Below are 18,816 nucleotides of genomic sequence, written 5' to 3'. Positions count from 1 at the left end.
GCTCGTTATTGCGAATATCTTTCAGATCTCGCCAGAATAATGTGAAACTGAAACGTTTTGGTTGCTATAACATGGACGCTGCTATCTGCATATTTTGACTTAGTTTCTGCATAAAAATACGTTTTGATTACATTTCTAGCGAGAAATATATTTTTTATTTTCATAATATTCACTCAATCAATGTACATAATCACCTTGCTCATTATTGCAAATATTTTTCAGATCTCGCCAGAATAATGTGAAATTGAAACGTTTTGGTTGCTATGGACCCTGCTATCTGCATATTTTGACTTAGTTTCTGCATAAAAATAAGTTTTGATTACATTACTAGCGAGAAATATATATTTCATTTTCATAAGATCCACTAGTGAGTGTATCACCTGTTTGCTCGTTATTGCGAATATCTTTCAGATCTCGCCAGAATAATGTGAAACTGAAACGTTTTGGTTGCTATAACATGCTATCGGCATATTTTGACTTAGTTTCTGCATAAAAATATGTTTTGATTACATTTCTAGCGAGAATATATATTTTATTTTCATAAGATCCACTCAGTGAGTGTACATAATCACCTGTTTGCTCGTTACTGCGAATATTTTTCAGATCTAGCCAGAATAATGTGAAACTGAAACGTTTTGGTTGCTATAACATGGATGCTGCGCTATCTGCATATTTTGACTTAGTTTGTGCATAAAAATAAGTTTTGATTACATTTCTAGCGCGAAATATATATTTTATTTTCATAATATTCACTCAGTCAATGTACATAATCACTTGCTTGCTCGTTGTTGCGAATATTTTTCAGATCTCGCCAGAATAATGTGAAACTGAAACGTTTTGGTTGAGTCACGTGACTTCAAGAAGGATGGGGAGTGGGTAGTTGTAGAGTTTCTGGATCAAGTTCACAGCAGGTGGCGGTAATGCGCGAAATCGATGCGAATCAAGAAGAAGAAGAAGAAGAAGAAGAAGAAGAAGAAGAAGAAGAAGAAGAAGGCAGGAAAAGGTAGACATTAACAAAGAATATATATTAACAAGGAGGAAAAGGAAGCGTGGATAACTTGACCAAGCTGAAAAAATGAATCACCTTGAACCAGAAGATGCCATATTCCTGGTTGATGCGTTCCTGGACGAGTGCAAGGTAAATAACATTATCTCAGTGGTGGAAAAGCATACTAATTAATGCTAATTGCAAGGTCTAAGACCATAATAGACTCTACAGACTCTACAACTATACAGGTTCATTGTCTTTATTCAAATGCAAGCTATAGTGCTGAGCTGATTTCCTACGTTAGAGCCAGTGAGAGTTTAATTAAATATTATGTAAAAACGTCTCACTTTCTTTTGTTCTTTTTTTTTTTTCAATGTAGAAAGGGTTTTCTAGATCTGTCTGTACAGTACAGGACCAGAATTCATCACATTAGAGTGAATTTTTACAATGTAATATTTATTATAACATTGGTTTTATAATGGGATTGTAGGTAGCAATAACCTTAGTGGGTGGAGGTTTATTCTGTGGCTCAATTGTTTATTTAGGTGGATCAGCATGGACGCACTGAAGGAGGGTCAAAACAATCAACAAAGCTGTGCGTTTGGCTTGATGAGGACAATGGTCAACCTCTGCCAAAAAGACGTAGAGCTGGGGAGAGACGAAAGCGAGATTCAGCTAACGTTACTGGTTGGTTTTTTGATTTTTTTTTAATTTTTTTTTTTAGTTTTTTCATCAGTAGTTGCATTCATTATTAATTGAGCAAGTTCTAAATGGATATTCATATTTTTGCAGTTTCTTCAGCAAGCGTCACACCCTCCTGCGCTCCATCAACCAGCACAACTGAGACACTACAAGACACTGTGACCATCGAAAATTTAGGTTTTTTTCCCTTTATACTTGTTTCCTCATTTGTTATGTGTTAATTGCCCAGATTTACCATTGCCTTCTTCCCTTTTCATTTTTAGACTCCCTCATTCAAGAGGTCAGAGACCTCTTGGGAAATGGTGCTGAACAACCTCTCCCCTCACTTTGGAGGGACAGGCAAACTTCCTCTCTGGAAAATTGGACAGTATTAAGGCCCTTCATGGTGAACAATATGTTGTCATCAGAGAAGCCGAAGGAGGGGGTTTGCCATCATTGTGGACACAAGGCTGCAGTAGTGATGTGTAGAGACTGTTTACCACGATCACTCTACTGCACAGCCTGTGACCTTTCCACACATGAGGCCCTGGTGCTTCATAACAGAGCATCCATGGTGGAGGGGTTCTTCAGACACCTGCCACCATCCACTTTTGTTCAGCAGGATGAAGGAGGGAAATTCTCCTATTATGAAAAAGGTATTTTTTTTTAATCTCAGGTTATATACACTCACCTAAATTATTATTAGGAACACCAGTTCAATTTCTCTTTAATGCAATTATCTAATCAACCAATGACATGGCAGTTGCTTCAATGCATTTAGGGGTGTGGTCCTGGTCAAGACAATCTCCTGAACTCCAAACTGAATGTCAGAATGGGAAAGAAAGGTGATCTAGGCAATTTTGAGCGTGGCATGGTTGTTGGTGCCAGACGGGCCGGTCTGAGTATTTCACAATCTGCTCAGTTACTGGGATTATAACGCACAACCATTTCTAGGGTTTACAAAGAATGGTGTGAAAAGGGAAAAACATCCAGTATGCGGCAGTCCTGTGGGTGAAAATGCCTTGTTGATGCGAGAGGTCAGAGGAGAATGGGCCGACTGATTCAAGCTGATAGAAGAGCAACTTTGACTGAAATAACCACTCGTTACAACCGAGGTATTCAGCAAAGCATTTGTGAAGAAGACACAACACACACAACCTTGAGGCAGATGGGTACCACTCATCTCCACTACAAATAGGAAAAAGAGGCCACAATTTGCAAGAGCTCACCAAAATTGGACAGTTGAAGACTGGAAAAATGTTGCCTGGTCTGATGAGTCTCGTTTTCTGTTGAGACATTCAGATGGTAGAGTCAGAATTTGGCGTAAACAGAATGAGAGCATGGATCCATCATGCCTTGTTACCACTGTGCAGGCTGGTGGTGGTGGTGTAATGGTGTGGGGGATGTTTTCTTGGCACACTTTAGGCCCCTTAGTGCCGATTGGGCATCATTTAAATGCCAAGGCCTACCTGAGCATTGTTTCTGACCATCTTCATCCCTTTATGGCCACCATGTCCCCATCCTGTGATGGCTACTTCCAGCAGCATAATGCAACGTCACAAAGCTCGAATCATTTCAAATTGGTTTCTTGAACATGACAATGAGTTGACTGTACTAAAATGGCCCCCACAGTCACCAGATCTCAACCCAATAGAGCATCTTTGGGATGTGGTGGAATGGGAGCTACGTGCCCTGGATGTGCATCCCACAAATCTCCATCAACTGCAAGATGCTATCCTATCAATATGGGCCAACATTTCTAAAGAATGCTTTCAGCACCTTGTCGAATCAATGCCACGTAGAATTAAGGCAGTTCTGAAGGTGAAATGGGGTCAAACATAGTATTAGAATGGTGTTCCTAATAATCCTTTTGGTGAGTGTAGGCTATTTTACATCTTACAGAAACCCTGGTTTACTCCAACAAACATGCTGGATGAAGTTTTGTTTGATAGAAACAACAACCTCACTGTTTCATTTACACTAATATGTAAACTAATTCTGCTTTTTAGATTGCATGTTACCAATCGTTCCTCCCTGCTGCGACTGCTCCACTGGGCAAGCAAGCTTTTCCAGGGGAAAGCCAGTTATTTTAGTTGGAATGAATGGTAACTTTTTTTTATTTCTTCATATTGTGTTTTTTGTTTCTTGTGAACAATAGATAATTGTTTTTCTCTGAAATTTCAGGAAGATACAACCTATTCCTTCCATCAGTAAACTGCTCCTGTGGAAAAACCTTGCCAGTAACCATGAGTGATCTGGTTGAAAGTGGTTACTGGCCAGCCACTGTCAATTTTGAGACCTTGTACATGGTGGACTTGTTCACCACGTATGAAGATCTTAAAATCACTGCCCCAGGGATATCAAGACAAGCTTTTGTCAGCATGCTTGAGTGGCGTACAAAACTCTTTGGGCGAGTGAGTGGACTCATCATTTCTTATTTGGATTACGTTTTAAATAACTGTTTCATTGTTTGGACTTGTTCTTACAATCCCCAATGTTTCAGTACATATTTCTTGATGGAGCCCTTTCTTCGTCCTGACCATTGTCTGAAGCCAACCTTTTTTTTTTTCACTTTTGCTCTCAGAGTGGTAAGATATGTGGGGACACAATGCAGAGGGCCTTCCTCGAATGGGCCTATGCCAAATTTGAGGTTGACAAGCTGTCTCAGGTCCAGCATTTTCAGTGCCCTGCATGCACACCCACCATGTTGGCAGTTGCAGTGGATGGGAACCGCAAATTATATCGTTTCAAAAGCCAACCAGGGTGTGTAACATTCAAGTACAATGAAAAGTATAAATCAAGTACAAATTACTTCTATAAAATAAATTTGACCCACATCTACATCTATAGACCAAGACCTGATGGGTTTTTTGATGGAGTCTTTTTGGCCAGTGATGCTGAGGTGTCCTCCTTTGTTGATTACATCCATGGAAAAACTGGACATGTAAGCTAAATTTATATTTCTTCATGTGTAACACCACAGTTTCACATTTTTATGAATGCTTGCCAGTTTTTCTCCCCAAAATTTAAACATTATTTGCTTTATGTAAGTGATAGAGCGGCATTACTCCATCAAATACCATAATATCATGATTTACAGCTTATTTTATAAAATGTAACTGTGTAAATGTCTGTATTTGCCCTCATCTGTTTAAGAATCCAGGAAAAGGGAGATGTGGTGCGGGTCAGTGGACCGCAGCACGAGAGTCCGCCAACAAGTCTGCAAGTAAACTAGATGAGGAAGGTGTTGAAGTGGCTGTCTGCCGTCATGGGGTTTTGTTGAAGGGATTGAATATGTTCCGTGGAGAAATTTTTGCATACCCATTATATCTCCAGAAACAGCTAGCTTCACAGAACGTTCAGTTCTTTTGCTCTGATGTGTTCTGCAAATATTGGCCATATCTGGAGAGAGTTGTGGACCACTGTCCAGAGTTGGAGGACTTGCTGGATATGCGCCCATTTCTCTCCATCATGCATGCAAAAGCGCATTCATGGATGTGTGAGGTAATCAATTAGATGTATTTCTTACCATTTGTACCACATGTTATGATTGTCTGTCCTCTGCCCTTACTTGTTGTTTTCCAAATGATTACATTCATGTAAATGTGTTGCAGTTAAAATGGGGGGGACGCAATCAAGAAGGAGCTGGAACAACAATCGGGGAGGAGGTTGAACAGGTTAACAGCTTCCTCTCCCGAGCAGCCATATGTTCCAAGTACATGTCAAAAGCCGGTAAGCATTTTTCATGTATAGTTGTGTCAAAATTGAGACCAAGGGGTTTGAACACTGATGCTCGGCCTTTGCATTTTAGAGTTCCATGCATAGGTCAAATGCATAGGTGAAAACAAGAAAATAAGTCTAATCAGCTTACAGACACTGATCAGGATTCTCTTTATAATAATTTATCTTCTGACTCGTTAATTAAGTGTATGATTATTTCCAGGTTAATGTGACAATATTAGAGAATGATCAATGTAGTATCTGTCTGATCTTTGGTCCTCACTGTGAACCTAAATTACTGCACATTCATTGTGTGTCAAGTTCGCACAGACATGCTGACAATCCAGGCAAGTGGCTGGAACAAGCGAAAGGCAGAAAACCTTGACCGGACATTGGCCAAAAGATACGTCAAGGTACTTACTAGGCAAATATGCATAACAACATTTTTGTTTTTAAATTGTCTCAGCATTTGTCAACATGGACATTTCTTTTGGACAGACTGTACAAAGGATTGCAGAGGCAACAAAAGACCTAGAGAAACTCACCGCTGAGTTATCTCTACAGCAAGACACAGTCCAGCAGTGGGTGTCTGATGTTCAGCAGTGGACCTCAGGTAATTTGAAAAAATTATTTAATGGCATATTTTAAAGCATCATTGGCTCTGCTCTTATACAGGGGATCTAAAAGAGGCTGATTGTAAATGGGCATTCATTTGTTTTTTTGTCATACAAAGAAGCAACAATCCAAAATGACCTGCAGAGGACCATCGAGGGGCTATATTTGGGCATCAAACAGCGAAAATTTCAGCTGTATCGTCAGTCTGGTGAGAGCAGAAAAGGCAACTAGTAATGCAGATTTTTGAAAAAATGAATTCACTACTGATTTATACATAGTAAAAATAGCAAACCCATTTATATAAAAAAAAGTATGTTTACTACAAGTCAGGGCAGCATACTGAAAAACTGTCAATCATAATAAGGTTTAGTGCAATATCCAAATATTTCCAATATTTCTGCAAAGTGCAGAGATGTCCTGACCTATCTATTTTGTCCTCTATTTAAAAAAAAAATGTATGATTGTTTAAAATAGATTCTGGAAAAAATGCAAAAAAGATTACACAAAATCTGTCACAATAATCATAACACATACATGCATATTGTGAAGTCGTATTTTGTATGGTGCTATTGTGTAGTCATCGTGTGAATCCACACTCATTTTGTGTTTCTCATTGTAGGTGGGAATAAGCGAAGGCATCAACTGAGAAAAAAGATTGCTGTTGAGAAGAAAGCCTTGGAAATTGCCATCAATGACTACAATGCTACTGTGGGGGAAGTTGAAAAACTCCCTCCTCCCAATGAACTCCTGGCTGTGGACAACTACTCCTGGCCATGGGAATGTAAGTACTTCCTCTGAAATGCACTGAATACAATTTGTTTTATGCACACATCTTGATGTAAATATGGAATTTGATGTAAAAAATGTTATCTGATGTTAAAAAAATAAGACATGGGGCATTATGCAAAAAAAAAAAAGAATGCAATTTGTAAATGTATGTGATCAAACCCCTTCGCGAAGCGCTGGGGTTCTATCTCATCCTTCCAGGGTTTATTTCTCTATTGTAGTAGTACAGCATGCAAAATATCTTCTGTCCCAATATTTTTAAAGGCTGTAAGATCACACTTTGACGTAATGTATTGCAGGTCATGGTGATATGGAGCGGAAAAAAAAAATCTTTTTGACAAGGTAATGCTGCTGGCTAGACTGAAAGAAGAAGAAGTTATTGTGGTTCGTGAAGTCAAGCAGCACATGGAGTACATGAGGAGTGTTGCTGGACTGATTGTAGAGTTTACCTTTCAGCTCACTGAAGACACCAATGGGAAATGTAAGGACAATAAATAGTTTTTTTCAATTTGCTTCTCTGGAAACCATTGGCTCATTTCTTTATATTTTAATGTCACATTTTCAGGCAGTACAGAGGGCTTAATGGAGAAAGGACGTGAGGGACTACTTTCTGTACTGAAGAAAAGATTGTGTGAAGTTGAAGCACAACTGGCTACAGCACGCACAACATACAAAAGTATTCTTGGACTGCAAACATTGTCCTTCGATGACTTCTCTGAAGAGGAAGACTTAGAGGATACTTCCTCAACTGATGAGGAACTGGGAGAGTAGTTATTAGGTAGAAAATGTGTATGACTCTATGAAGATGTCAAAGCACAAGATGTCAAACATGAGAAATTACCTTGTTTTTTTTTTTTGTTTGTTTTTTGCATTACATTGGTTGAAATGTATTGCGCATCCATACATAGCTTCATTGTATTTGTATATAATTTGTATATGTAATGTAGTTAACTGTACATAGCCTATTGTATTGTTATTCTCTACAACAGTGTGCTATGATTCCACATGTTAGAATATTCTCTCTCTCTCTCTCTCTCTCTCTCTCTCTCTCTCTCTCTCTCTCTCTCTCTCTCTCAATTCAATATTGCTTTATTGGAATGACTGTAAATATTACAATATTGCCAAAGCCTTTAAAAAGAAATCAAAATAATAAAATATTTTAACATAACTTCAATCTAAATGTACTTCTTAAATAAATTGTACAAATTAACAGTGTAACAAATTATAATATCTCTGAACATTTTACACCACAGTGTTTTAACATACATACAAATTATAATATACGTGAACAATTTATGTTTTGTTTTTGTTTTCCCTGTCGGGAAAAATGGACATTAAGTGGAAAATTAAATATCTCTTGTTTTTAAAGATATTTGTGTTTTATAACTTGGCACTACAGTAGATTGACATCAAATATGATGGTTTTAAAAATCACACCTTCAGTTATGAAAAACAAATGTTAGCCAGTCTTTTTCCAGACAATATTGGGGGAAAAAGATACTCTGGGAAAAATGTTTTGTTTGAAATTGTTAATTGGAAAAATTAGCAATTAGACAAAAACAAAATATTCTTAATGATCTTTTTTAAAACAAAATTTTATATACATAAATGTAAATTTTCAGGTCAGAAACCACTTTTCGATGTTTTGAGTACTGATGTACAACATTACTTTGGGACTATCTCTGACTCGTGTAAAGAAGGCTTTAAAAACAGTTGAAATACGTAAATCTTTTGATATTTTCCTTTGATGTGTAAAAATATTTTCAGACTAGTTATACTCCTGTATTTTTTTAATATTCGTTTTATATTGTGACTGTTTATATAATGTTTTCTATTTTTAAAAAAAATGTTTTGTGTGTGTTTTTAGGAGTTTTTCTGTACATTTTTCATAGCGGAAGTGGCAACATGGGCCGTTACTATGGAGGTGAGGACAAGTCTGCTTTGCGTCACGTGAGCAGAGCAGTTGGCGCGCTGGTCTCCTGTTTTAGTCAAAATATCGTCATTAAACGAACATTTTTGTCTTTTCTTAGCATAGATCATATACATGCAGTATAATTATTTATTAGACAGTCTGTGATATTTGATATATTGGGTAGATACATGTTTTCACAACCCTAGCACGGCCCTAAAACGGAGGAACTACAACTGGGTTGCTGATGTCTACACAAGTACTGAAGAGGGGTCTAGGGAGTTGTAGTTTTTTTTTTAACCCGGGGTTTTTCCTAAAATTGGAAGTTGTAAATACTTTATTGGTGGCATTCCAGGGATTTGAGGTGATGTAAAACACATTTTTGGCATCAGAATTTAAATATTGTCTTGTTCAAAGGGGGATTTTTTATTTTCACACCATAGCCCCCCCCCACCCCTTGGTGACTATAACCATGACTACTCAGCTTACAACACATGTCAACACCTTTCTATTACAGTTGGTCTCATGTCCGTAACCCTTTTTGTCCCATAATTACAAGCCTTCAAATGTGCCCTGAGGTTAAGGTTCAAGGGTCAATATCTCAAAGCAGTAATAATATAGATACCTTCAAATTAATATATATTACTCTCCAGGCCAAGACGTTTCCAGTGATATATTTGGTGTAGCTATATGACAAAGTTTGTTTTTTTTTTGACAATTTGGACATATATGCCCTAACAGTTTCAGGTTCAGAAAGCACTTTGAGGGCTTCAAGTTTGTGTGTGTGTGTGTGTGTGTGTGTGTGTGTGGGTGTGTGTGTGTGTGTGTGTGTGTGTGTGTGTGTGTGTGTGCGTGTGTGTGTGTGTGTGTGTGTGTGTGCGTGTGTCTGTGTGTGTGCAAGGGCATAGATTTGGTTTGAACATTGGGGGGTAATGTTAGTTAAAAAAATGTTCTGCATATTTTTCATGTGATCATGGTATAAATATGGGGGGGGGGGTTATCTCCCCTCCCCCCCCCCAACCCCCCACACACCCACAAATTACGCCCCTGTGTGTGTGTGTGTGTGTGTGTGTGTGTGTGTGGGTGTGTGTGTGTGTGTGCTTGTACAACTACCTTTGTGTTTTAGACCATTGGAGTGAGGACAAAGAAAGTAAAGTGAGGACATTTTGGCCGGTCCCCACTTTCTGAGACCCCTTTAAAGGTCTGTTTGAGGGTCAAGACTTGGTTTTAGGGATAAGGTTATAATTGGGTTAAGGGTAGGTTTAGGTAAGGGTTCGGGTTATGCACTTAGTTGTGATGGGTTAGGGTCAGCGGCTAGTGTTTGCTTTGTGTCAATGTCCTCATAAAGATAGATGTACAAGAGAGAGTGTGTGTGTGTGTGTGTGTGTGTGTGTGTGTGTGTGTGTGTGTGAGAGAGAGAGAGAGAGAGAGAGAGAGAGAGAGAGAGAGAGAGAGAGAGAGAGAGAGAGAGAGAGAGAGAGAGAGAGTGAGAGTGAGAGTGTGAGTGCAAAAGTGAGTTTTGTGTTTCTACCCCTCCCTTTCTCACACAAGGTTGCAATTCTTAAATGAAATATAACAAAGGAAAATATTAACAATAAATGCTGTTTATATTGCTTTTAATTGTGATAAAATAAACTGTTGAGTAGGTCCACAGACCCACAAACACTGGCTGATTAACAAAAATAACCAACAAAGCACTACACACACTTTTTTTGTCTACTAAAATATAACATCTGATGCATTGTGTAGCCTATTTGCTGTGGCAGATATAAATGATTTGAATGACTGTGTTAGGTCATCCTTGCATAAACCTACCAAAAAAAAAAAAAAAAAAAAAAATTCAAAAAACACCATTTAGTAGGCTTATGTTTGTAAGCCATTTGCTTTATGAGGACACTAATGTCCTCATAAACCATGTTTACATTATAATACCCATGTCATTATACAGATTTGTTTCCTCATAAGGGTGGGGGCTGGGGGGTGTTGAAACGTGTTCTATTTTTCACAGAAAATTAGCCAAGGCCAATTAGTCTGAGGTTGAAAAAGAATTAATCTTATCGTTGTTCTTTTGATAAAAAAATGGTAAAAGTACAATTTTTTTAAGTGTCACGAAAGTGGCAACATGTTTACGTGTGGGCAACGTAGCTGCGAGAGGTCGCTGATTGACAAGTGGGTTGCCCTATCACAGAGGCACAGAGATCAGCAGATTGACAACTGAGGGGGAGTGGGTTGTCCGCTTTATTCGACCACCACCATCATACTGTACACCCTCAAAGGTAGGTAATGAATACTGATATTAACATGCTTACGGAACCTGAATAATAAAGTTCGTTAGCGCTGTCTAAACCATCTTTCGTTTATTATGTATCACCATTAATTTATAGGAATGAAGCCACCGCATTTAAGGTTAGCTGCAGTTGGCGGCAAAGTGCTAACCGAGGTCAGAATTATAAATTGAAAAGTGTATTTACTCCAATACTACATTAAATCAGAAATCAACTATGGAGTATGGGTTATTGTTGCATAGAATAGTAGGGCTGTGGGATATGGACTAAAAGTCACATATCGATATTTTTTTTCCGTGATCGTATAATTTCATACGTCTATCATTAATGGCCCGCGGTAAATCGCACTCCCATCACTCACTCATACTTCAAATCCCACAATGCACTGCAACAGCTGACACACAGCATAGACACACAGGCCATAAAAACCGAATGGGCTCTATGCGCGGTGGTATTTCCGGTGAAGGTCAAGGATGTTTGATTACTTCCGCCAATCGTAGAGTCCAATGCTATACCGAGAACTTATATTGGTTTTCATACTCTATGGCTATACTTAAGAAACGTTAGTCACAAAAACAGACAAAACAGACACAACTCATTGTGTTTATGCTTATTTTTTAAATTATAAACATAACTATATATAAAATTACATCTAAATGTATTAAAGTTTTGTTTCAAAGACGGGAGGACAGTATAAATCTTTAAATCTTTTAAATCTCCCCAACCGGAAACTGAAGAGCAGCCTTGCGTTGGTTTTATGCACAGCTGCACTACTTCCTGAACTTAAGCCAGCTCCTTGTTTCCTGTCTGACATTATTGTCCAAACTTGATTAATTCAGGTGTGTCTGATTATTGTTGTCGTGAATATTGAGGTCAGGCACACCTGAATCAATCAATTTGTCCAATAATGGCAGACAGGAAACAAGGAGCTGGCTTAAGTTCAGGAAGTAGTGCAGCTGTGCGTAAAGCCAATTAGGCCAAATTACAAACATTTGTAATGTAACACTTAAATAATGAAGTGCCTTTGTCACTTTGGTTGTCATTAAATGTTGATTGTTTTTATATTCTAGTTTTAAGATGCCAAGAGGTTCAACAATAACAACCTGCGTGAGCTGCAAAGTAGCTATTGGTGTGGCCACCAAAACCTGCAAATATTGCCAGTCAGTACAGCCAAGAAAGCAAAGACTGGCAAAAAAACTCCAGAAATTTGAGGCCAGAAAGGAGACATGGTTGAAAAACCAAAACAAAAACCAAACCTCCTCTCATGTTATTGATGAGGCATCTGTCTTGGTATGTGTTTAGCGTCTGTAGTTATTATTTACATAATTACAGCCCACAATGTTTCAGACATTTATAATTGCTTATATTTCTGTATATATTATATAATATATATCTTTATTTTCAGGTCGAAAAGTTAAACACACTGGGGTACAAGGCCATAGTCTTCATTGCAAAGAAAACAAAGAAGAAAAAAACCTGGTCCGCACAAGTCCTCCAGCCAAAATGGCAGCTGTCAGACCATTCTGAAAAATGCCTTGACAGGATGAAGGCTCTCTATGAAGTTTTAATTAATAGTAAGTGTGTTCAATTATTTAAAATCTTACTTCAGTCAACATAAAAATAAATGTGGCACAGACACAGCAATTGCAGTTGGGAATTGTCTTGGTAGCGCTGCCACAGGGCAAACCACAGTGGACCAAAACTAGCTATTCACCTGTTCATCAAATTTGGTCTTTGCTTTATCCAATAGGTTTTTCTGTAACACTTTATAATAATAGTGTGTCAGTCATTAATAAGTAACTATGCAGGAAGTAATGCAGGACTAATGAATATTACTACATTAACACTTCAGCTACTACTATTAACTAATATAGAAACAAGCTTAACTAATCAGTAAGTAATATCAAATTTAGGAGAGAGTTCATTATTAAGTATTCAATAATTACTCAATGAGATAGCCTTAGCCTCATAATTAACTGTTAACTAACTGACTAATTATAAAGAACATTATCGTGTGCCTGAGACATGATCAGGCATATGTTTTCCTCTGAATGTAGTCATAAAATGCATCACTAATTACTCAAGTGTTACTTAGTCACTATGCAGGAACTACTAGTGATCTGGACCATTATTTTAAAGTGAAAAACATATTTTTTCTAGTTTAAAATAATGGTCCAGATCACTAGTAGTCCTTGAAGAGTGACTAGGTAACACTTGAGTAATTAGTGATGCATTTTATGACCATGTTGAGAGACAATTTCTAATGTATCAGACACGTTAATGTTGTAATTATTAATTTAATTAGTTATTTATAATTTGTCATAATTACCTATTAGTTCTTAATTATCTCATTAAGTAATTATAGATTACCTTATAATGAACTCTCTCCTAAATTTGATATTACTTACTGATAAGTTAAGATTGTCTCTATATTAGTTAATAGTAATAGCTGAAGTGTTAATGTAGTAATACTCATTAGTCCTGCATTACTTCATGCATAGTTACTTATTATTGATGGATCATTATTATAAAGTGTTACTGATTTTTCTTTTAGAGCTGCAACAATTATTTAATATTTGAGATTGTTATACAATTAATCACCAACAATTTTGATAATTGTTTAAAAAAAATGCTCTGCTTTCAGAGTCATTACATTAGAATATATATGTGTGTGTGTGTGTACATATATATTCATACATCATCTTTTAGATTATGAAAATAACTGTTGTTTGCAGACTTAGTTTCTTAGTTTGAGCCACATAGCTCACTGATTGTCTGCCATACATAGCAAAAGAGTCAACAGCAAGATGCATTGCTCAATTCAATTTCGATGCATTGCTCAATTAAACTTCAAAAAACTATGAACACATATCTCCACTTCACATAGGGTAATGAGATCCTACAATTTGCATCAGAGTACAAAATCAGCCTTGCCTCAGTTTGATAGAGAGCATAGAGTCCATAGGGCAGCATGTATAGACAGAAGAATACAAAAGACAAATGTACTGGATGTTTCCTTATGGAGCACAGTCACTGCTTGAAAAAGGGGACATTTGTTCTTATTACAGGAGGTAAATAATTTCCTCTTTTTGTACCATTTGTACAGGTTGTACTAACCAGTTGTCCACCACCAGTCCTCCCATCCAGCCCACCACCGGTCCTCCCATCCAGCCCACCACCGGTCCTCCCATCCAGCCCACCACCGGTCCTCCCATCCAGCCCACCACCGGTCCTCCCATCCAGCCCACCACCAGTCCTCCCATCCTGCCCACCACCGGTCCTCCCATCCAGCCCACCACCGGTCCTCCCATCCAGCCCACCACCAGTCCTCCCATCCAGCCCACCACCGGTCCTCCCATCCAGCCCACCACCGGTCCTCCCATCCAGCCCACCACCAGTCCTCCCATCCAGCCCACCACCGGTCCTCCCATCCAGCCCACCACCAGTCCTCCCATCCAGCCCACCACCGGTGCTCCCATCCAGCTCACCACCAGTCCTCCCATCAAGCCCACCACCAGTCCTCCCATCCAGCCCACCACCAGTCCTCCCATCCAGCCCACCACCGGTCCTCCCATCCAGCCCACCACCAGTCCTCCCATCCAGCCCACCACCGGTGCTCCCATCCAGCTCACCACCAGTCCTCCCATCAAGCCCACCACCAGTCCTCCCATCCAGCCCACCACCAGTCCTCCCATCCAGCCCACCACCAGTGCTCCCATCCAGCCCACCACCAGTGCTCCCATCCAGCCCACCACCAGTGCTCCCATCCAGCCCACCACCAGTCCTCCCATCCAGCCCACCACAGAACCACCTCAGCAGAAACGCAGTAAGTTCTGCTGATATTTTCAAATAGCATATAAATCATGATTCAATTGCTAGTCGTGTATAAGAATAAATATATTATTTTTCATATATATAATCAGGATATACGTGATAACCATGTTAAACATTTAATATGTCTCTCCTTCTTAAACTGAAATAATACTGTAAATGAAGAAATGTATTTAAATGTGAAAAAAAAATACAAGTGACTGATTAGTGTGAGGTGACTTCTGAGGTGTTATACAAGTACTGTAATATGTAGGTCTGGATAACTTGCCTTTCAAATATTACTAAAGGGAAATATAACGTTTAAAAATTCTAACAGGATGATTGACAGATTTTGAAGCAAAAACTTTTAGCAAGTGAATTTCTAAGGTGGTATCGGCCACAATGTGCAACCAGAACAGTTTCAATCTGTGCAGGAACTGATGATGATGGAGAGCACGGTTGCACATCCAAAGTCTACTGCAGGTGTTTGGTGCCTCATTCTTAGCTGTATAGAATTCACTTCAGTCTAAATTTGGCCCCTGAGGATCATACAAACCCCTATTCCAGTGAAGTTCCTATATTCAATGAATATACAACGAAGACAAGATGTTTAATGTTCAAACTGAAAAGCTTTATTGTTTGTTTGCAAAGATACACTCATTTTGAATGTCATGGTGCATGGGTATGCCATGGACACTAACACACCCCCATGGCTTTTGAACTTAGCACTGAAAACAATCTGGGAGGTCCTTTTCCTTTTTATCCGAGGAACACAACGTCGATGATTTCCATAAACTATTTTAAATGTGTACAGCACTCATAGTACTTGTAGTAGCGACAAACTGTGTTAACTGACAATTGTTTTCCAAGGTGTTCCTGAGCCCATGTTACAGTAATATCCTTTATAGTTGTGATTCCCAGCATCACATAGCATCCCCAGAAGACTCAGTCATTCACAACCAAGGATGACTTGCTTGTGAATGAATCCTGGGATGCCCCTTTAATGCCCAATCATGACACTCACATGTTTTTAATGAACCTGTTCACCTGTGGAATGTTCCAAACATTCCCAGTCTAGATCCTGTTGAAAATCGTTGTATTATGTTTTTATTTTTGTTTTACAGTTGACCCAGCTTAATTGGATTTGGGTTTGTAAAACCTATTGAATCAGATTGACAGAATCTTCATACTTAGTAAATCATTTTGTGAGACCCTGTGCCCTGTGAATTGAAGCATTATCAGTCTTGAAGACACATCTCCCATCAATATTAAAATTACAGGACAAAGGTGATATGTGTAGGAGGAACTACATTCGTTGTTTTTCCCCTCATCTTCCAGGCTTTTCCTTGAATTGATCACCTGTTTGTACATCTTTCTATAACCCTTAGTATAACCCTTAGTAGAGTGAATAAGTGACCATACAGCATATGGTTGAACAGTGTCCATGTATTTCAATGAGTACCCTGGCCTGCAAATATCTTTCCGATTGTAATGTGACATTATATATTTGTTATTGGAATAAAGGTATTTAGACCAGTATTCATTGTAATAACAGATAAATGTCCTTAATCTCAACAGATATGTCTGCAAACAACAGAAAGAAGCAGAAGAATTCTGCAGCCTCAGACATGTCTAAAAGGAAGAAACTGAGGGGGATACAATCAACCAAAGGTTATTAAGCTTTAGTAGTTTTACATCTCACCATTTCAAATCAGACTTCAAATACAGTGATTCTTTTGCCTTAGCCAGATATACTTCACTTCCAGCCAGGTCATAAATATATCATGTGTAGCCTGTCAATTTTTTTTATATATATATATTGATGATGTATGAGGTCAAACTCATTTACTTTTTTTGCTCATGTTCTTTTTTTTTCTTCAGATTGTAACCATGGAATCCTAGAAAAGGAGCCTTACTACCCAGTGAAGAGGGTGATCCGCTGCAAAATGCAAAAGGTTAGCTTTAGAGTAATTTATAAAAGTTATAGATGTACTCTGTACTCGGTAGAATTGCAGCACCACATCTGGAAACCCCTTAACTCCCAACTTTGATGTTTTTACAGGGGATCCAAATGAAGTTAGTGGAATGGGAGCCCTGTTCACTTTGGTATGTACAATTTATCATATATTCCATTTTGATTGGAATAGCCTAATTCTTAGTACTTCAAAACAAAGTAATAGCCTTGGCTTGTATTTGTGGGCGGCTGTGGCACAGTGTGTCAAAGTGTCCTTGGGCAAGACACTGAACCCACACTTTCCCCCCAGTGTGTCATTGGGTGTGTGAATATGTGGGAATCCAATCTCCAAAGCCTGTCTGCAAACAGTTCTGTATGAATGTGTGTGTAAAAGGGTGGTAGTGAGGAACATTGTAAAAGTACTTTGAGAGGTCCCAGAAAGTCTAAAAGCGCAATAAAAGTGCAAGTCCATTTAACATCCATAATTGCTTCAGCCACTTAACTGAACAGGTTGAATTTGGGATAGTCATCTATATGTGGCTTGCCTTTAATTTATTTTGTGCAAAGCTCTTGTTCAAATATAAATGAATTATAATTTGGTGCATGTGGGTAACATGAGACTAACTGGATGGATTAATTGTTTAGAATCAAACTAAATAATGATATGTCGCATGCTGCATAAAGTTTAAACATACACGCTAAACAGCACAAGGGAACAGATCTACTATGAAAAAAAAAAAAAAAACTAACTGAGACTGAGTTTCACTTATCAAAATGTGCTATCACATCAGGTCCATGAGAGGGCGGACAATTTTTGGTACTGAGCTTTTAGTTCAAGTTTTACAGTTTGTGTATTTTATCAGTTATGTATTGCTTAAGGCAGAAAAACCTGACTGATGATAATGGAGAGACATATGTTGGACATAATCACCAATTTATTCTGAGCCAGGATTTCCTTTTTCTTTACATTGAATTTTGATTAGATGTTGACATTGTGTTGACATAAAGTAACACACATTGGTTAAAGGCATTTACAAAAGTCCAAAGACTTGAGAGGTCTTTCATGACTACATTTTCAAGACAATTATTGTGCAGCAAATTGCAGAGGTCTTTTACAATGGATACCTTCAGAGCAGAGGTATAGACCATTTCACAAGATGTAAACAAGACTGGTCCAGAAGCACTTCCTGTTTCAGTTTGTAACTGTTTTCTTTATTTCACATGTAAAGAAAACATCTTAAAGATGTTTGTTTAACTTTTTGATTCAGTTTTAAATGTTCTGTTGGTTGTATTTTATCCCAGCTTTTTTGTAGTGTTAAAAAACTGAAACAGGAAGTGCTTCTGGACCAGTGTTGTTTACATCTTGTGAAATGGTCTTAATGGCTACACCGTAGGTAATGCAGATTCAAACCTTAACCAAAATATTACCATAGGCAGGCAATTGACTGTTATCAGGCTACTGTAAGTTTATAAACCTACTGAATGAATGGGTAGCTTGCTGCTCCTCATTGCCCTTAACCTTGTCATGATTGTTTTGAATTAAATTCATGGCTGATGTAAAGACCTAAATTAATAACAATCTCTTTTAATTACAGTGGGAAAACTTGGCCGACACAGTGGGTGACGGAGGAGAACACCAAGAATTAAGAAAATGTTCAATTCCATTGTTGTTTATGTTGTTATACAGTATATTAAAATACTTTTTCAAAAGCCTTAAAGTTGCCTGAAATCTTTTTTTCAAAAGCCTGAAAGTCTCCCACTTTGTAGAAAACCAGAGAACACATGCTGTGTTTGTAAAAAGCTTGACAGATCAACTCTCTCCTTCACACAGACAGACAGACAGACAGATAGATAGATAGATAGATAGATAGATAGATAGATAGATAGATAGATAGATAGATAGATAGATAGATAGATAGATAGATAACTTCATCCAGAAACTCTACAAACTACCCTCTCCCCATCCTTCTTGAAGTCACGTGACTCAACCAAAACGTTTCAGTTTCACATTATTCTGGCGAGATCTAAACATTCTAAGCAACAACGAGCAAGTGAGTGATTATGTACA

At 38.2% G+C, this 18,816-nt stretch overlaps 1 protein-coding gene and 1 pseudogene across 1 annotated transcript; both read left to right on the top strand.

Moving 5' to 3' along the window:
- Window positions 1-347: 347 nt before the first annotated feature.
- LOC148965028 (uncharacterized) lies at window positions 348-7,857 on the top strand (annotated as a pseudogene).
- A 4,204-nt stretch (window positions 7,858-12,061) lies between these two features.
- On the top strand, window positions 12,062-18,446 carry LOC148965027 (uncharacterized). Its single transcript, XM_089127668.1, has 7 exons — window positions 12,062-12,274; window positions 12,390-12,558; window positions 14,091-14,810; window positions 16,373-16,465; window positions 16,676-16,749; window positions 16,857-16,900; window positions 18,344-18,446. The coding sequence occupies exons 1-7, from the start codon at window positions 12,062-12,064 to the stop codon at window positions 18,393-18,395; spliced, it is 1,365 nt and encodes a 454-aa protein (XP_088983794.1). The 3' UTR covers window positions 18,396-18,446.
- The last annotated feature ends 370 nt before the right edge of the window (window positions 18,447-18,816 follow it).

This window comes from Pimephales promelas, chromosome 25, assembly GCF_988280905.1.
Source record: "Pimephales promelas chromosome 25, fPimPro1.hap1.1, whole genome shotgun sequence".
In the NCBI taxonomy this organism is placed as follows: domain Eukaryota; kingdom Metazoa; phylum Chordata; class Actinopteri; order Cypriniformes; family Leuciscidae; genus Pimephales; species Pimephales promelas.
Note: the sequence above shows the minus strand (reverse complement) of the source record. Positions and strands in the feature narration are given on the sequence as shown.